Source organism: Fomitopsis serialis (assembly GCF_022376445.1).
Source record: "Fomitopsis serialis strain Sig1Antser10 chromosome Unknown B0H18scaffold_14, whole genome shotgun sequence".
NCBI lineage: Eukaryota > Fungi > Basidiomycota > Agaricomycetes > Polyporales > Fomitopsidaceae > Fomitopsis > Fomitopsis serialis.
This window is the reverse complement of record NW_025954974.1, coordinates 1,469-17,279: the sequence shown is the minus strand read 5'-3', so window position 1 is coordinate 17,279 and position 15,811 is coordinate 1,469. Positions and strand designations below refer to the sequence as shown.

General features: G+C 60.1%; 4 protein-coding genes across 4 annotated transcripts; 2 read left to right on the top strand and 2 right to left on the bottom strand.

Annotated features, from left to right (window-relative positions):
• Window positions 1-294: 294 nt before the first annotated feature.
• Window positions 295-5,733, bottom strand: B0H18DRAFT_929686 (protein-tyrosine phosphatase-like protein). Its single transcript, XM_048041687.1, has 10 exons — window positions 5,155-5,733; window positions 4,927-5,082; window positions 4,492-4,854; window positions 3,696-3,956; window positions 3,133-3,470; window positions 2,679-2,843; window positions 2,467-2,621; window positions 2,195-2,382; window positions 1,868-2,050; window positions 295-979 (listed from the first exon to the last, which is right to left on the bottom strand). Exons 1-10 carry the CDS (start codon window positions 5,704-5,706, stop codon window positions 461-463), a joined length of 2,880 nt encoding a protein of 959 aa, XP_047896461.1. The 5' UTR covers window positions 5,707-5,733; the 3' UTR covers window positions 295-460.
• A 4,898-nt stretch (window positions 5,734-10,631) lies between these two features.
• B0H18DRAFT_872258 (uncharacterized protein) lies at window positions 10,632-12,197 on the top strand (the record flags this gene model as incomplete). The annotated part of the gene is made up of 4 exons (XM_048040218.1): window positions 10,632-11,033; window positions 11,085-11,168; window positions 11,224-11,634; window positions 11,697-12,197. The coding sequence occupies 4 exons, from the start codon at window positions 10,632-10,634 to the stop codon at window positions 12,195-12,197; spliced, it is 1,398 nt and encodes a 465-aa protein (XP_047896460.1).
• A 1,643-nt stretch (window positions 12,198-13,840) lies between these two features.
• B0H18DRAFT_990220 (uncharacterized protein) lies at window positions 13,841-14,253 on the top strand (the record flags this gene model as incomplete). Its single annotated transcript, XM_048044997.1, has 1 exon — window positions 13,841-14,253. A coding segment is annotated over one exon (225 nt), but the record flags the coding sequence as incomplete, so codon positions are not given.
• On the bottom strand, window positions 14,107-14,628 carry B0H18DRAFT_819200 (uncharacterized protein; the record flags this gene model as incomplete). The annotated part of the gene is made up of 1 exon (XM_048039282.1): window positions 14,107-14,628. A coding segment is annotated over one exon (522 nt), but the record flags the coding sequence as incomplete, so codon positions are not given.
• Window positions 14,629-15,811: the final 1,183 nt, after the last annotated feature.

Below are 15,811 nucleotides of genomic sequence, written 5' to 3'. Positions count from 1 at the left end.
CGACGGTCTACAGGATACAGTAGTACATATGTATGTGCGCGGTGGGTAAGTAAGCAGAACAGCGGGTGTGCGTAGATGAGTGGGTTGTGTATCATATGTATACAGCTGCCAGAACATGAATCAGGACCAGCGACAGCAACGAGAAACGGTGCGCATTATCCATTCGGTACGAGCACAGAGAGAGGCAGACAGGTCCCAGGAAACAGGCTCGATGACGGAATGGAATGATAGGCTCAGAGAGAAACAGTACGCGCGCATGACAGCAATCCACAGCGTGACGTCCAGGGCGCCGGTCAACGGTGGGGGGACGTAAGGGAGGGGGCAGGTGGCCTGATTGAATGCGGGATCCAGCGACAGCCATGAGCGAAACAAGGTGCGAGGGTGAAGGTCCGAGAGGGAAGCACGCGAGGGTAAAGCCCCCGGGGGGCGAGTCGACATGAGGCAAAAAGCCTCCTCAGGCTCAGACGGTGTCCATGCGCGACGTACGCTTGATGCTCGGTCGTTTCGTCAACATCGCCTCGCCCTGCACGCCCTCCTTGGGCAGCTCCGTCGGGCTCGCGCCCCGCTTCGTCCCGCCCGGCGACATCGACAGATGCCCATCGATCGCGGCGTCCTCCCGCATGTAGTCGGAGATGCTGCGTTTGCGCGACACGCCCCGCTCTCGCAGCGACGCACCCGAGCTCACGGAAGACACGGTCTCCAGTGAGTGCATTGGCCCGTCCATGAAGATGTCTTGACGGTCTGGGAGCAGCGCACCCTTGGCGGTTCGAGTACCCTCCGGCGACAGCTCCTCCGCCTTCCTCTCCTCGTCCACGATCATCAGCGTCCCCTCGATCACAGCGCGATACACGAACACGTATTGCCGCAAACTCTGGCACAGGCTCATCCGCTGCTCCCTCATATCCTCGATCACCCGGCGGATAGGCTCGTCGTACGTTGAGAGCAGCGGTGGCGACATGTCGGTGTGCAGGCGACGCGGCTGGGTATAGTCGAAGACACGCCCGCGCTGGTACTGCGAGCCCTCGCCTTGGACAGTGCTCTCCTCGTCCGCCAGTCCTCCCGCAGGCGCAGTCGTGTCCGGACTCTTCGACGAGCGAGATTCGGCGTGGGGAGGCGAGTCCGCAGGGCGCACCGCCGACCTCCAAGTGTCAAGACGACTGACGTGCGCCTCCACGTCCGACTGGCGCTGGGAATGGGAATGACGTGCATGATCCGGGGACCGCAGCTTCCCATCGACTTCGACTTCCCCAGAGCTCGGGCTCGGCGAAACGCTCGTCTTCTCCTTCTTCGACAACGTCATATGTGCCGTCTGCTTCGCCACGGCCGCCGACAAGCTGCCGGAGCTCCCCGTGTGGCTCGACGGCGGGCTCGTCGACTGCGCCGACAGGTACGACGTCGACCGCGCCGTCGATTCTCCTGACAGGTCCGTTGAGCGCGTCGTGGGTCTCGAGGGGATCGGCGAGGAATCCGAGCTGCTGGATTCCCAGTCCTTACCGGCTATCGGCGGCGCGTCCCCACTCGTGCTCGTCGAGCTCGACGGCCACCTGTGCATCGCAGCGCGCCGCACCTCGTCCACGAGCTCCGGCGACGCGGGGACCACCGTACGAAGGACCTCCTTGCGCGGAGCACTCCTCCCCTTTCCAGCTGGCCCTTCCTGCTTCCGCTCGCCGTCCACATCCATAGCCTCAGTGAAGCCAGCGACGCGGACGTGCACCTCCTCCGCTCCAACAGTCACAGGCACCGTGAGCTCCGGCACCGTAGGCGACCTCGACGGCGCACGCGACGGACTGCGCGCGCGCTCCCCGGACGACGGCGGGCTCGGGCTCGGATCGACGTCCATCTGATCAGGCGACGCGGGCACGGGCACCTGCACGTCCTCCCGCCGCTTGCGCATCTCTCTCCGGATCCCATCAAGGACCGAGTCCACCGCGATGTACCCGCCCGTGCGCCCGACACCCGCAGAGCAGTGCAGCAACACCGGCGGGTTGCCGATCGCATGGCGCGCGACTCCCGTCGTGGGATCGACGTAGTTGTCGTCCATGGGCACATCCTCCACGATCGTGCTGGGCACAGCCGGTTGTGCGTGTTCCCTCGGAGGCGAAGACAACGGAACCGATACGTGCGAAGGCCATGGTCCTGGATGCATCGGGCCCTCGCCCCAAGGCTTATCGCCACTTTGATGCGAGCGAGCGACGGCCTCCTCTACTTCGCGGACGAGCCCCAGGAGCCCGCGGGGGTCCTCCGGGACGTTGAAGTCCGGCCAGTCGAGGTACTGCAGCTGTGTGACGACACGCGGCTTCGCCTGCGGGTAGCCCGTGTGCGTGAGCTTGAACACCCTGTGCACGATGTCGCGCTCGCCGTCCGAGTCGCTGCCGTGCTTCTCTCGCCTCGGCTTGCGCTGGGTCTTCTGCACGGGCGGGACGTGGGCCGAGAAGAACCCGCCATTCATCTCCTTCTCGCGGCGACGGCGTTCGCGCTCGGGAGTGTCGTCGGTGGCGATCAGCTTGAGGCGGAGCGGGCCGTACTCGCCTTCGGCCCAGTACTTGCCACACTTGACGGTGTTGCCCTCGACCTCGCGAGTGAGCATGACGATCACATGGACGTTCTGCTCCCAGCAAAGCCTGCAGAAACGAATCTTAAGCACCCCGACCTAACAGACACAAAAACAGAACACTCACGTCCAGAAGTCCGCATACGTCGCGGCCAACGGGCCCTGCGTCGCGATATAGCGCTTCGTGGTGCCGAGCGGCTGCACATAGCTCGCGTTCATATAGTCGTCGTCGTCCGGGCGCGCCTTGCGCAGCCGCACGCGCGCGTGCTCAAACGGCCAGATATTTCGGTACCTGTCGGGGACTTAGGTAAGCACCCATGCCCGTAGACGCCACACTAACTCGCACAACCACACTCTCGAGGCACGCCCCGCAACGCGGCGGCGCGAACCCATCGCCCGCCAGTCTACCCGCTAGCACGGCGCAGACCCAAAACCTGAGTCTCGGCGAGCCGAGTGGCTATCGGTACACCGCCCCCGAAAGAGCCGGGCCCAAACCCAGAGCTCGGCGCACTCTCCGTCGCGGCCCACCTTCCGCCTCAAGAGCCCGCACAAACCATCCGAATCCGACGCACACAACTCACCTGTTCTTGTTCCCCTTCTCCAATCCCGCAGTAATGCTGAACGGGAAGTCCTCCTCTCCCAGCTTCATTTTCTCCCCACCCTTCGCCCTAGATGCAACAGCAGCAGCCGCGCCGACCGGGACGACGCCCGCCGCGCTCACGCTGACCGCGCCCGCCTGACTCTCCATGCTATGGTGCTCCATCACGCCCATCAGGCGCCGCTGCTCCCCCAGCTCGATCCTGTAGAACTGCAGCTCCAGCGCGCGCGTCAGCTCCTCCGCGCTCGGCGAGCTCTGGCTCGACGCGGACGTCGCGTCCGCGGAATCGTCCGCGGAGTCGACGCCGCCGTCTTCGAGGGGCTGGGGCTTGGGCTTAATCTTGATGGGCAGCGTCGGCGGGCCTGGCCGCGTCTCTCTGGGGGCAGGGAAGGTCTGGGAGTGCGGTCGGGTATGATGTCGCTGCGGCGAGCGTACAGGGGAGGACGGCGGAGACAGTGGAGGTGTCGTCGAGCGCATCTCACCAGAGGACGCCTTAGAAGACGACAAACGGCGCAACGTATGTTGCCGCTTTGGTATCGGCGCGACGGGCACGGTAATCTTGACGCTAACCTTCTGCGGCTCCTCGTCCGCATCGCTCTCGCTCTCGCTGCCGCTCTCCTTCGTGCGCCCGCTGCGCCGCGCGATCTCCCGGAGCCACTCGAACGGCAGGTCGCCGACACGTCTCCGCACCCGGCGGGGCAGACGCAGCGCGATGCCCGATCCGCGCCCGCCCTCGCCGGACGGCTCCGTCCGGTGCGCAAGCTCGAGGTTCTGCCGGATCGCGTCAAAGAACGGGTTGAACGCAACCTAAACAGGTGAGGAAGGTCGTGTCAGCAGCTGCGACGTGACCCCTGCCTGCGATGTGAAGTGACACTCTGCAATGACGCCGACGACCCGGCGCAACGGCGCAGGCGAATCAGAACAAGATTGCCTCCGAGATGCCCTGGCTCTCTTTCACCAGCGAGCCCGTGAAGAACGGGCTTAGCCCCCGCTGGCAGTAAGTTACCGGCTGCGCGCGGTGAAAATGCTAATGCTGCCTCGTACCCCGGGGCACCGGTGCGGAGAAGGCTGGGTTTACGTTACCAGCGGCGAGCATGCCTTGGCTTCGTTCCTCCAACGCCTTTAAAGTCTGACGTCGTTCCTCGGAACAAGCCCTGCATCCCTTGCCCTTCTCACTCGTCATGGCCCTTCGCTCGACGGTGTAGCCGTCCGGCCATACCAGCCAGTAGAAGCAGAGCACTCTAAACGCACCCATCGACAGGCTTCTCGTACCCGTCCCCGTCCATATCAAGCAAACGGTATGTTCCGCAACACGAGCCCTCACGAGAATCTGAACACTCACCGTTCTGCCGTGCGGTACGGAATGTCGATGGGGCCTCATCCCAGCTACCGACGCCGAGAAGGCCTCTGGACTGCCGCTGAGCGTGGGCATGCTGCTTGTGCCCGCGACCGGAGGGAAGGCATGTGAGCTCTGCGTGGCGGCTGCAGTCTGCGGCGGGAGTGTCATCCCTGGGGCACTCGCGAACGCCGGCAAGCGGAGGTTGAACGCGGACGACGGTGCTGCCTGGGTGTTCATCGGGTTGTGCAACTTCGTGGCGCGTGCGGCGAGCAGCGACGGGACCGTGGTCGGTGGGACGGCCTCTCCGCGCGTGGCGATCGAGCCGAGGATGGACGCGCCTGTAGCGGAGGTAGGCGGGACTATGGTCTGCGACATGGTGGTGTGGACGAGGTCAGCCGTTAACTTGTCCAGCTCGTCGCTGAGCATCAGCATACTTACCCCCTCAGTGGACACCGTGGCCGGCGGGGCGCGGAAGCTCGGCGGTGCTCCGATTGTGGAGGCGCTGGTGAATGCGCTCATGGGCAGCGCCTTGGTGCGGAGTGCCTTGATGTTCTGCGCGGGGAACGGGGCGGACGTCGCTGGCGCACTGGAGCTCTTTGTTATCTCCGGGAGCTTGTCAGCACTGAATCCCGCTGCGGAAGAGCTGATGTTGGGCGAGTGACCGACGGATGGCGGGGCGAGCTCGGCGACGTCGTCCTCCTCCTCCTCGCCTTCGTCGGGGAGGGGCGAGTGATCGAGGAGATCTGGCCGCTCGCGGCCCACAGCGTTGATCCCGCCTCTGATCCATGCGACCTGGCGGCGCTCGTCGAAGCCCTCAGCGCGGAATTTGCGGAGGAGCCCGAGAAGCGCAGGACGCTCCGGTAGGCCTCCAGCGTCGGCGTCGTGCACGACAATACGCGAGGAGTCTCGCCAGGCGGCAAATCGAGCACGAGCAGAAGGAGAGGGAAGCATAGGGGCCAGCCGTGCGAGGGTGTAGGTAGGTCGTTTGAGCAGGGTGGTCGGGACGGACAGAGAAAGCGCCCCGTGCAGGCGTCCTGCGAGGTGCGCGTTGTGCGGGCGGATGTCGAGGATGAGGGCGTTGGGGTCCGCGAGAACGGCAGGCAGGTCGGCGGGGCCGAGTGCTGGGAACGCAGACGCGGGCGCACCGGGCCCCGGTGATGCGAGTGGGGAGACAGAGGACGCGGAGGAGGAAGCCGCGGACGGTGGTTGGGGAGGCATGGCTAGAGAGACGGCGGGGGAGGGAGGGAGAGCGACGGGGCTGGGCGCGGTGCGCGGGGCACGAAGGGAGACGGGGCGGAAGGGCCTGCGTGGGGGGTGAGGCCTAGGAGGGGGAGGTGGGCGTGGTGGGACGCATGGCGGGCGTCGACGGCAGCGGCAAAGTCGTCGACGGCGACAGGCTTGCCGTCGGGGCCGCGGACGGCACGGGGGGCGGGGAAGGACGTGTTGGGCGGCGTGGTGGGTGGGGACAGGGGCGGGCGGGGTGCGTGCTTGTCGCGGGCGGTGGTGGGAGGAGAGGACGTGCTGAGGAGGACGGGCGAGGAGGCCCAGAAGACGACCGAAACATCTCGCGGTGGAGTGGATTGCCAAGATCGGGCACACAACGTGGCGGCCCTCCTCCGCCGCCGCGGTCTGGGCGCCGACGTCATCGGCCTCTCCCGCGTCTTCACACGCCTCTCGCACCGGCGTTTCTCTTCTCCGCGCCGCCCGTGCCGCTCTGCGCGGCCGCTGCGCCCCTGCGCCCCCCGGCCCAACGTCGCGCTGCCAGCCACTCCGCCCTTCCTCCAACACGCCCCATACTGTATGAGGGCCCAGGATGTTCCTCGGCGGCGTGGGTGTCTTCGACGAGCCCCATGCACACTGCGCGACTCCACACTAGGGTGTGTCTTCAATCAGCCGCTGTCCGGAGTATCACCAGCACTCGGCATCGCCTGCTCGCCGACGCTGTATCATCCAATCTCTATTGTGCGTGTGACTGAATGTGGTCGCCTTCCAGGCCCTCTAGACGATCATTCACCAGCTGGCACATTCCAAGAAGACACCTCGCAGCCTAGGCCTCCTGCACGAATGCGCTCGCAAACTACCACGCACCAATTGGACCGCGCCAGCGGGCGCTGCTCATTCGTGGGATCGGCCTATCGCGCAAGCCTGGGGCAAATGTGAGTGTTTTCTCGCCCTCTCAGAGTCTCACCGCGTCGCACATGCGGCGAGCGCATGCGGCTCCTCCGCTGCCGTCGCAGCACGAGTCGTAATATTCCCTGCAACGGCGCACAGTTCGGCCGTCGTCACAACGCCTATGTTTACCTCTTGGTTCACCTCGCCGCAGCCTCGCCGCCCCATGAGTTGATCTCCGAGGGCGCCGGGCATCGTATCCGCATACGCGGAAGCTTCTGCACTGACGTGCTCTGGGCGACAGTTGGCGACCAGTGTTGCATCGCACGTTCCGCTGCCTGTCTGTCGAAATGGCCACACCGTCACACCGTTCCAGTCAAAGCCCAAGACTCCTCCAGTGCCCGAACATTAAATGTGACGTAGCTATGGAAGCCTCCGCAGTACACGAGCGTCGACGATCGCCCACTGCGCAAACACTGCGCACCGCCGCCGACGCCCATTGCGGTGGATGCACCATCACTGCCGCGCACACAACTTCCGGAAGTAGTAAGAACACCGCCGCCTCCCCGCATGTACCCTCATATATCGGCTCGCGCCGCGCCGACGAAGGGTGGGTTTCCCGTCTGGAGCGTCGGCACGCCTTCCTCTGAGCCTTGTGTCCCTACCGCCAGCCGAGCTAGGTTGGCGGGCCCGAGTCCTCGGGGGCAATCTTCTCGAAGTCCCGAAGCAAACGTGCCGCCTTCAGAAGCCCCATCGGCGGCGAATCTGTCCGATTATAGCTCGCGCGGCGCCGATCGAGGGCGGGGCCCCTCCGGGGCTGGTTCCTGGATGACATTGTTGCCTGTAAAGGAAGGTGTCCTGCCTGTTTGGGGTTCGTCGTGTGCCGTCCGAGCTTAGGTAGGTATCATGGAGGTATGGTGCGTGAGCACGTAGACATAGCTGGATGTGGTATCCTGCGTGTTCTCTTGCTCGCTGAATGCAAGTTCTTCTGCTTTCTCCGAGTCGGAAGCACGTCGTCCAATACATCCAGGCCTTGATGATCGCCATCTGTCTTGATAGGCAACGTCGGGCCTGTCTCGTCCTTCCTAGGCCGTCTTGAGAAGCCACCGAGTCAGTAGTGTGGCGCGGCACTATCATAGGAAGGTGCGCCCTGAAATACTCATACGAAGCGGGCGAGATCCTGAGCCTGGTTGTGTACAGTAGGGCTCGGTGGATTACATAGCTGGTATGTCTACCGTCAGCGCTGCCACACCGAATCAGAAGTCGTGAACCTGGTGTTCTTGCTCTATATGGACCTTGAGATCATCGGCCAGCCCCACGGAGCAATCTCGTCTTACAGTAAGCTCCCCGGTACGTACGCGCTACGCAAGGGTGCTTCTCCAGTCGACGCCAGCTGCCCTCGTCGATGAACGTTTGAACACCCATTCAGGCCGTCTCCACGCATCACCGCGATGTCTCCCGCTCCGGACTTCCCAGCCAGGCGCGCCACACAGTCCCGACTAACTTACAGCAAGGCGATCGCGCGTTGTACGCTGACAGAACGCGCAGCGTGAGGCGAAGATCGTCGCGTTCGTCTAGGACGATACTCATATCTCGCTCGCGATCAAGGGCGGTGGGCATAACCCTGTGGCAGGCACGTCTCATGGGTGGCTTATGGTTAACCCATCCCGTTACTTGAGCTACACTTACATCGATCTGGGCAACAGGATCGACGGCGATTGAACATCGGCTCGCGACGGTCGGCCACACGCGCGCACGGTCACCCCCGTATGTATGCGGTCTTGCTCCCTGGGGTGACGCTCATCCTGCTGTCGACATTCTCCCCATTCCAACGCGTCCCTAGGCCGCCGCCGTCCTCGCCCAGGGCACTGTCGTGAAAACGAACAGAAAACGAACGGCAAGGAGAAGCCGGGCCTCTTCTAGCACTGGAACGTCCGTGCAGCGGACGTCGCCTCCCAACCCTGTGACCAGCGCCGAACCGGCTTCGCCGATCACGCTATCCACGAGTGCGCTGCGCAGCCAACTGACTGGTGTTCGTTACTGCGGAGTGTTAGGACAACCCGGGCGGCAGGTCTGCCCTGATCCAAGCCAGGCTACCACGGTTGGTCTGAGTGGTATACCCTGCATCGGCGTCGGCGTCCTATTGTTCTACGACGGATTTGAGGAGGAAGGTTGCACGTACGAGACCGCGTTGTTCAAGCCCTCAGCTCTATCTCGGGCCGGGTTCGAGACCGGGGGTCGTGTTTGGGTACTAGCACTTTCCGCTCCACAGAATCACCGCCAAGTCAATAGCAAGGACACGCCCTTTCGTCGTCGGGACGCCGGTCCCTCCGTAACTTGTCCACGCGATACGCAGCCTAGTGGCGATGTCTTTCGCAAGTACTTAGTTTCCCCTCAAATCTTTCTGGGGGAGTTAAGTACGCACTACGGTGCCGCAGGTTGATATCATTACTTGTACGAGTGTTTATCTTGTCGGTGGAGCTGTGGGCATTCTATCTGTTACTTACGCTTGGCATTTCACTTTCGCTGGGTATCCCTGTTGTGAATCGTCATATTTGGCCCCATCAACCTGCAGCCAGTCTCGCTGAATGCCCTACAAGTAGACAACGGACGTGAATAGTCGATACCTGGTCCTGGTGCCTCATTCTGAAACCCTATGTCCAGGTTAGGGTTGCACATCGAGGAGCCCGCTGCGAACGTGCAGATTTGGGCTGTCCGTCATCTTTTTGCGTGTAACTCAAGTATAACTTACAGTACTAGAACATGCTGTAGTACAATTGCGGGTGAAATGGACTCGATCCGCAGGAGCGGTGATCCGTCATAGGGCCCGGATGTGCTGATGACAGGAACAGACAGACTCTCTAATAGCAAGCCTGCAAAGGTTCGATATCTACGATCACTGGAGAATGATTAATGATTGAGGGCACCCCGGTTTTACCGACCTTTCGGTGGAACTTATCTATGCGCGAGATGAATTGAATCATTCCAGGTGGAGAAGGCCTTCGTCTTAAGTAGTACCCCCACTGACACGGCAGACGATATCGATGCGGCGAAAGTGGCGTACATATGCAGGCGCGTAATGGCGCGGAGAATTACTCAACCACTTCGCAGCGGCTCGGCCTATAGAGTACATCAGTGCATTCAGGATGATATTCTATATCTGCAGGTATATCTAGCTTCTGGTAATAGGTAGGACCCTGGCAAGTACTCGACTGACCGAGTAGGGGGGAAGGCCGAGATCCCGGGCCCGATACGTCGATACATCATTTGCGGCAACCGCCGGCCACCCTGCTCGGTCTTATCCCAAACGAGCGTTGCACTTCCTATATTCACTGCATGTTCTAAGTATGCTATAAAGGCTGGCTACATTCGCACGTCGACACATATCAGTTCTCACCAGCACCCTTGAAGCTAGCTTGAACGTTTTGAACTCTGGCGACCCCGTGGCCTAAATCCGAATGAAGGCCTTTCGATGGGATTGATATCGCTGTTCGCTCGGTGCACCTACGATTACTGTTTGGCACCTCTCGCTATCCTTGCTTGGTGCGCCACGCTCGACGTCCGAGTCTGCTTCAGCACCTCGAGCGGCTCCAAATCATGCGGAAAAACATGCAACGCGATGAGGATACGCCGGAGGCTGACGTACGTGTATGGTTCAGGATGACGGTGTGGGAGGGTGTGGGATCCGAACGGGCAACATAGCCTAGACCCGTACGCTGGAACTTCAGAAGCTGCCGGTCTCTCACAGCTGAAGACCTTCTGGAGGGAGGTGGAGGGTACACTTCCAAGATAAGCTGCACAAGCCTGTTCTAGAGCTCGACGCGGTTACTGCTATGTTTACGTGCACGCGCAGTTGCGGCAGTCCTCCTACTGTGCTCGTATACGGTGGTCCGTCTTGCAGCCCGAACGGTTGACATTGTTTTCTTCCGAGTCAATGCTATGGTGGCCCTCTACCAGCGCCGATAAAGACCCGGTCTACACTGGCAATACTAATATCAGACCAACAACCCTCGCCTCTACGGTTCACAGCTACCATGTCTTCCGTTCAAGTCCCCGACTTTCCCACTGAGTTCAAGGGTGATCTTGTCACGCCACACAGTCCAGACTACAGCAAGGCGATCGCGCGTTGGGCGCTGAACGCGAAGCGCGAGGCGAAGATCGTCGCCTTTGTCAAGGATGTCCAGGATATCTCCCTCGCAATCCAGTACGCGCGTTCACACGGCCTCGAAATCGCTATCAAGGGCGGCGGGCATAACCCTGCAGGCGCATCCTCAACTGAGGGAGGTCTCGTCATCGACCTCAGTCGCTACCTCAACTACGCGCGCGTCGACCCCGAGAGGAAAATCGGCTGCGTTGGTGGCGGAGCGATCTGGGAGAGTGTCGACAAGGCCGCAACTGAGCACGGTCTCGCGACGGTGGGTGGCACAGTGAATCACGTATGTATCGGCACTTCCCTTGTACTCCCTTGTTGATGCGGCCATGCATAGACCGGTGTTGCTGGCCTGACCCTCGGCGGTGGTTACGGTTACCTTTCCTCATCTTACGGTCTCGCCCTCGATAATGTCTTGGAGGTAACTCGAAGTCTCGAATGGTCTGCCGCTGTTACCCTTTCTAACACGTCCTCAGGCCACCGTCGTTCTTGCTGATGGCAATATCGTCAAAGCGAGCAAGACAGAGAATCCCGACCTCTTCTGGGGTATCCGTGGTGGCGGATCCAACTTCGGCGTCGTCTCCGAGTTCGTCTTCCAGCTCTACGATCAACGCAGGACCGTCTTCGGTGGCATGGCAACGTACGATCGCAGCCAGCTTAAGGCGCTGACAGAGGTCACTGCGGAGTGGTGGGACGACCCGGGCGACAAGTCCTCGCAGATCCAGACGGCGGTTGTCGGACACAACGGCAAGCCTGTCATGATTGTCCTGTTCTTCTACAACGGCTCCGAGGCGGAGGGCCGAGCGTTTTACAAGAAGTTCTTTGACATCGGACCCATCGACGATCAAGTGCGGGAAATCCCATACGAGGCGGTCAACGCGCTGCAGGTGCGGGTTCTTCATTCCCTCGTCTTTGCTTGGTACCTTCAACTTGTCTGACATGGCCCCAGAATTCCGTATTGTACCACGGCCAGGGCGTGTATAACAAAGGTGTCGCGCACCGCAAGCCCGAGTACGAGAGCGTGTTGAAGGCGTTCGACCGCGTCGCCGAGCTCGCCGCCGGGGCGGGTCCTCATCCGGTCGTCATATTCGAGTACTTCCCGCTCCACAAGATCAACGCCATAGACAGCGAGGAGACGCCATTCCGCCGCGACCCCGTCCCGTCCGTGTTCGTCGCCGCGCTCTGGGTCGAGGACACGCGGGAGAACCTGGAGCGCGGCCGCGAGATGGTGTACGACCTGATCGGGCTCGTCAAGAGCGCGAACCCGCAGCTCTCGGCGGAGCAGCAGGCTGGGTACGGAAATTATGACGACGAGGCGGTGTCGAAGGGCGCTGTGGAGAAGGCGAGGCTGGTGTTTGGCAAGCACTATGCGCGTTTGCAGGAGGTCAAGAAGAAGTACGACCCTGATCAGGTTTTCCACAAGTGGTTCCCCATCATACCCACTCTGTAGATACGATCGTCGGAGTGTTATGTCGTATGTTCGACCGCTATTTAATGTCGGTCAGTGTCTTTCGATTGGTCAACTGCCCGTTGGCACATATAGATGGAGGTGCGATCCTCGTTTCTCGCAGTGGCATTCATATCCGCGTCATCGTGTCGTCTGCGGGCACTTCGTGTGGTCCTCCTCCTACTAATTCTGTAGATACAGTACAGTATCATACTACTTGTTTGATGTACCGCACGTCACCGATACTTTACCCGTTCATGACTCTACGCCCTGTATGCAGCTGCTCGTAGCGACCATGTGCTTGGCTTGCGGGTAGGCTATGACTCGGAAACACGATCATCCATTTGACACACGCAGTGCCCGGATCCAATTTGATGCATTGAGTATCGACCGAAACCTGTTCTATAACAATCGAGTGTCTGTCTCGAGCATACAACATCCATACCGCTGTCCGTCTAGTTCTCCAAAAATTTGAAAAAAGAAAATGCTACACATGATCACGAGTGGATGAGAACGTGTTCCCCGACACCAGCGACATTTCGACCCGCGTTGCGGCCGCGGGGCCATTCTGTACGTTGAGACCGCACAACAAATTAGCAGAGCGGCCTAATGATGATGATTCCATACTCACGTGACGAACCCATGCGACGAGAAAAAGCCAGGATGCAGGGCTGCAAGGATGTCAATCCGTGCTGCCTCGAGGACCTTCGACCCGGGGGTGCACCCTTCCGGCGGTTAACATCTGTTTAGCTCGCATAGTACGGCGATGATGTATCGTGGACGTGTCCTCCGTCCAGATGTGACGTACTGTAGCGAACCCCACAACCCGGATGGGGGTGTGACGTGTGACACGCTTTACACGATCCGGCGCAGCGGCGGGGACGCGTGTGACGGGTGACGGGCCCGCCGGATGGCGGTCTTGTCGTTGTGCCCGCCGCAGGCGCCGCTCCTAGCACCTATTGACAGTGTTGGCGCCGGCGGCGGGGTCGGGTGTGACGTGTAACATGTCGTCCCCGCGGCGGCGGGCGGCGGGTTTGTGACGCGTGACATCCGGGTTGTGGGGTTCGCTACAGTAGTCTGGGAAGTTATGCACAGTGCTCCGAAGGACACTCAGTTTTCTTTCGCAATTTGACGAAGCCCATAGTACTAGAATACGTACCTCAATATACCTCGTGCATGCGAGTGCGGCATCTTCTGCCTGACGAGCTTGTCGAACCGTTTGTACCGTATTAGTAGTGCCGAGCTAAGCTCATTGCCAGACGCCCGAGCGTTGCGATCACCGCGAATGCCTATACAGACGCCGCGCGATGCAACTCCTGAGAAGCGCTTCTCCTGCAGTATACTGTCCAATCGCGCCAGCACATCATCCTGCTCCATTGTCGTCAGCACATCGTCCAGGTCATAGGCCGTGTGAACTGTTATAACAGACATAGCTTGGAAGCGTTTCGAGACGATGTGAGACAGGATATATGGGATCCAGGACCACTCTGCAAAGGGGTGGTACAGCATGATCTCCAGCCTCCACAAGTTGCCGTAGCATGAAAGGTTGTAATGTTGTTCTGTAGGCAAGAAACAATGAGCCAAGTGACTCAAAAGAAAACTGGGAAGACTTTCCGACTGTGGCATCAATTGCACCATCACGAACAGGAGAACTGTGATTCATATGGAGCGCAACCGTTTCTGCATATATACAACTCGCATCCAGCAAAGTCTGGCTTCTGCTGACTGCTGAGGATGGATCCATTTCACCGCGCAACCCAACAGCGAGGTCGCGCACTCGAGAAGCCCGGCCGATCTGCACGAAGAGGTCTTCGACTGCTGGTGCAACCCATCGCACATCGAGATCCTCCAGGAAGTTTACAAGTGGGAAGGAGGCCAGGGAGACTTGTTCCTGCGAGCAATCAACGTTGTAGCACCATAGATTCATAAGCCGCGGGAGTGCTGAAACGAGGTGACGAAGCTGGGCGGCGCTCGACAAGGTGACATTAACGATGTTTAGAGTGTCAATGCAGTTGAACGCAGCTAGGTAGCCGATGTCATGTGTTCGGACCAAGCCGATGGTCCACTCAGCATCTTCAATGCTGATCCTCGACATATTCGGAGCCTTGCCCGCGAGCATAGCGGCAAACGTCCCCAGGTGCCGGATCGGCTGACGCTCCCCGGGAGAACCACCCGATATGACGACCTGTTGAATGACCTCACGGAGGCGAGGTCTTGCGCGGACTGTCTTGGAAAGCAAGACCACTTCCTTCCGGTCTTGTAAATGTACGCGTTCACGAAGATGATACCACGTGAGGTAGTACCAGTCTTGGCATACGAGCGCGCAGGATGCGAGAGTGTTCAAATGTGGCTGGTCGGTTTCAGTATGATAGATATCCCATTCCGTAGCTATGTGGTCGATGATCCGTTCCCAGACCTCCACGGGAAGCCGCGGGCTCGAACGTCCGTAAGAGGAGCCCTCGGACGTTGATGCGGTTGTTCTATAATCCACATGTGTAAACTATGGTACTCGCGTCTGGACAATGACACTTACATCGACTCGACTCTGTCCATTCCGTGGACGTGGTATGTGCGCTACGGCGACGTGAACTGCGCTGTCGGACCGATGAAAGGCTCCTGCACGCGTGGCGACAGCGACGCAGACCCTTGACGAGGGAAGCACGCTACTAATGGCGTCACCTCAGGCCGCGGCTCTCCAAGAACAAGTATAGTGCGATAACACACTACCTGATATCCCGTATGTATACTGTCTAACAGACAAGCCAAGGTGCTCCGTCTTGGTCGTCGGTTCGCGGGGTGCTGGCGACCGTTGGTGGTCGCAAAGCTGGAAGGAAAGTACGATGTCAGTAAAGATATTCGTTGGCGAAAGCGGAATCGTACCTCGTGAAGACGTTCAATGGCTCTTGGCGCGCGCTGCAAAAACTCGAAGCTGGACGAGGGAGAGAACGCAGGGACAGCGAAGGCGAAGATAGGTGATGCATATATGCATCGATACAACGTAGCGCTAGCTCGCCGGCGCGTATAGAAGCGTCGAACACAGACACACGACGTCGTAAGCGCTTCTGTGCTTCAGTGGACGCTGTGAGATCCGGGCTGTTTGCAGCCGATGCGAGGATAGCCCTCTACGGCCTGAAGCGATACTCACGTCACTAACATTCAGCGGCGAGTGCACGAGAAACACATACAGGAGACCATTCTCCTAGGATGCAGTGCACCTCGTTGTGATGAGCGCGCGCGAGGCAGGCGTGTCCAAGACTTGAGCTTGTTCAAAGAATGCTTATCGATAAGCAAGGTGGACCACATAGACGTGGGATCGAGGCTGCGCACGGTTATGAACAGAAGAAGCGAACACGCGGGCCAGTGCGGCATCCGATCCAGTACCAGCAAAGAGTGCTGTAGAGGATCCGTAGCTTCAGTTACTCCGGTCGCCGAGATGAGCGATAAGTCGACGCTGTGCGGTCGCGAGTCCAACATGACACACTGCTCGCTTGCGTGACCAGTTGTATGCTGGCCTTCGTGCTTGGCTAATACATGTCCTTCGTATACCCTATTGCATCCCCTCGAGCATCGACATAGTCGTGAAAACACGCGACCACCCCGGTTAACGTCGACGGTGT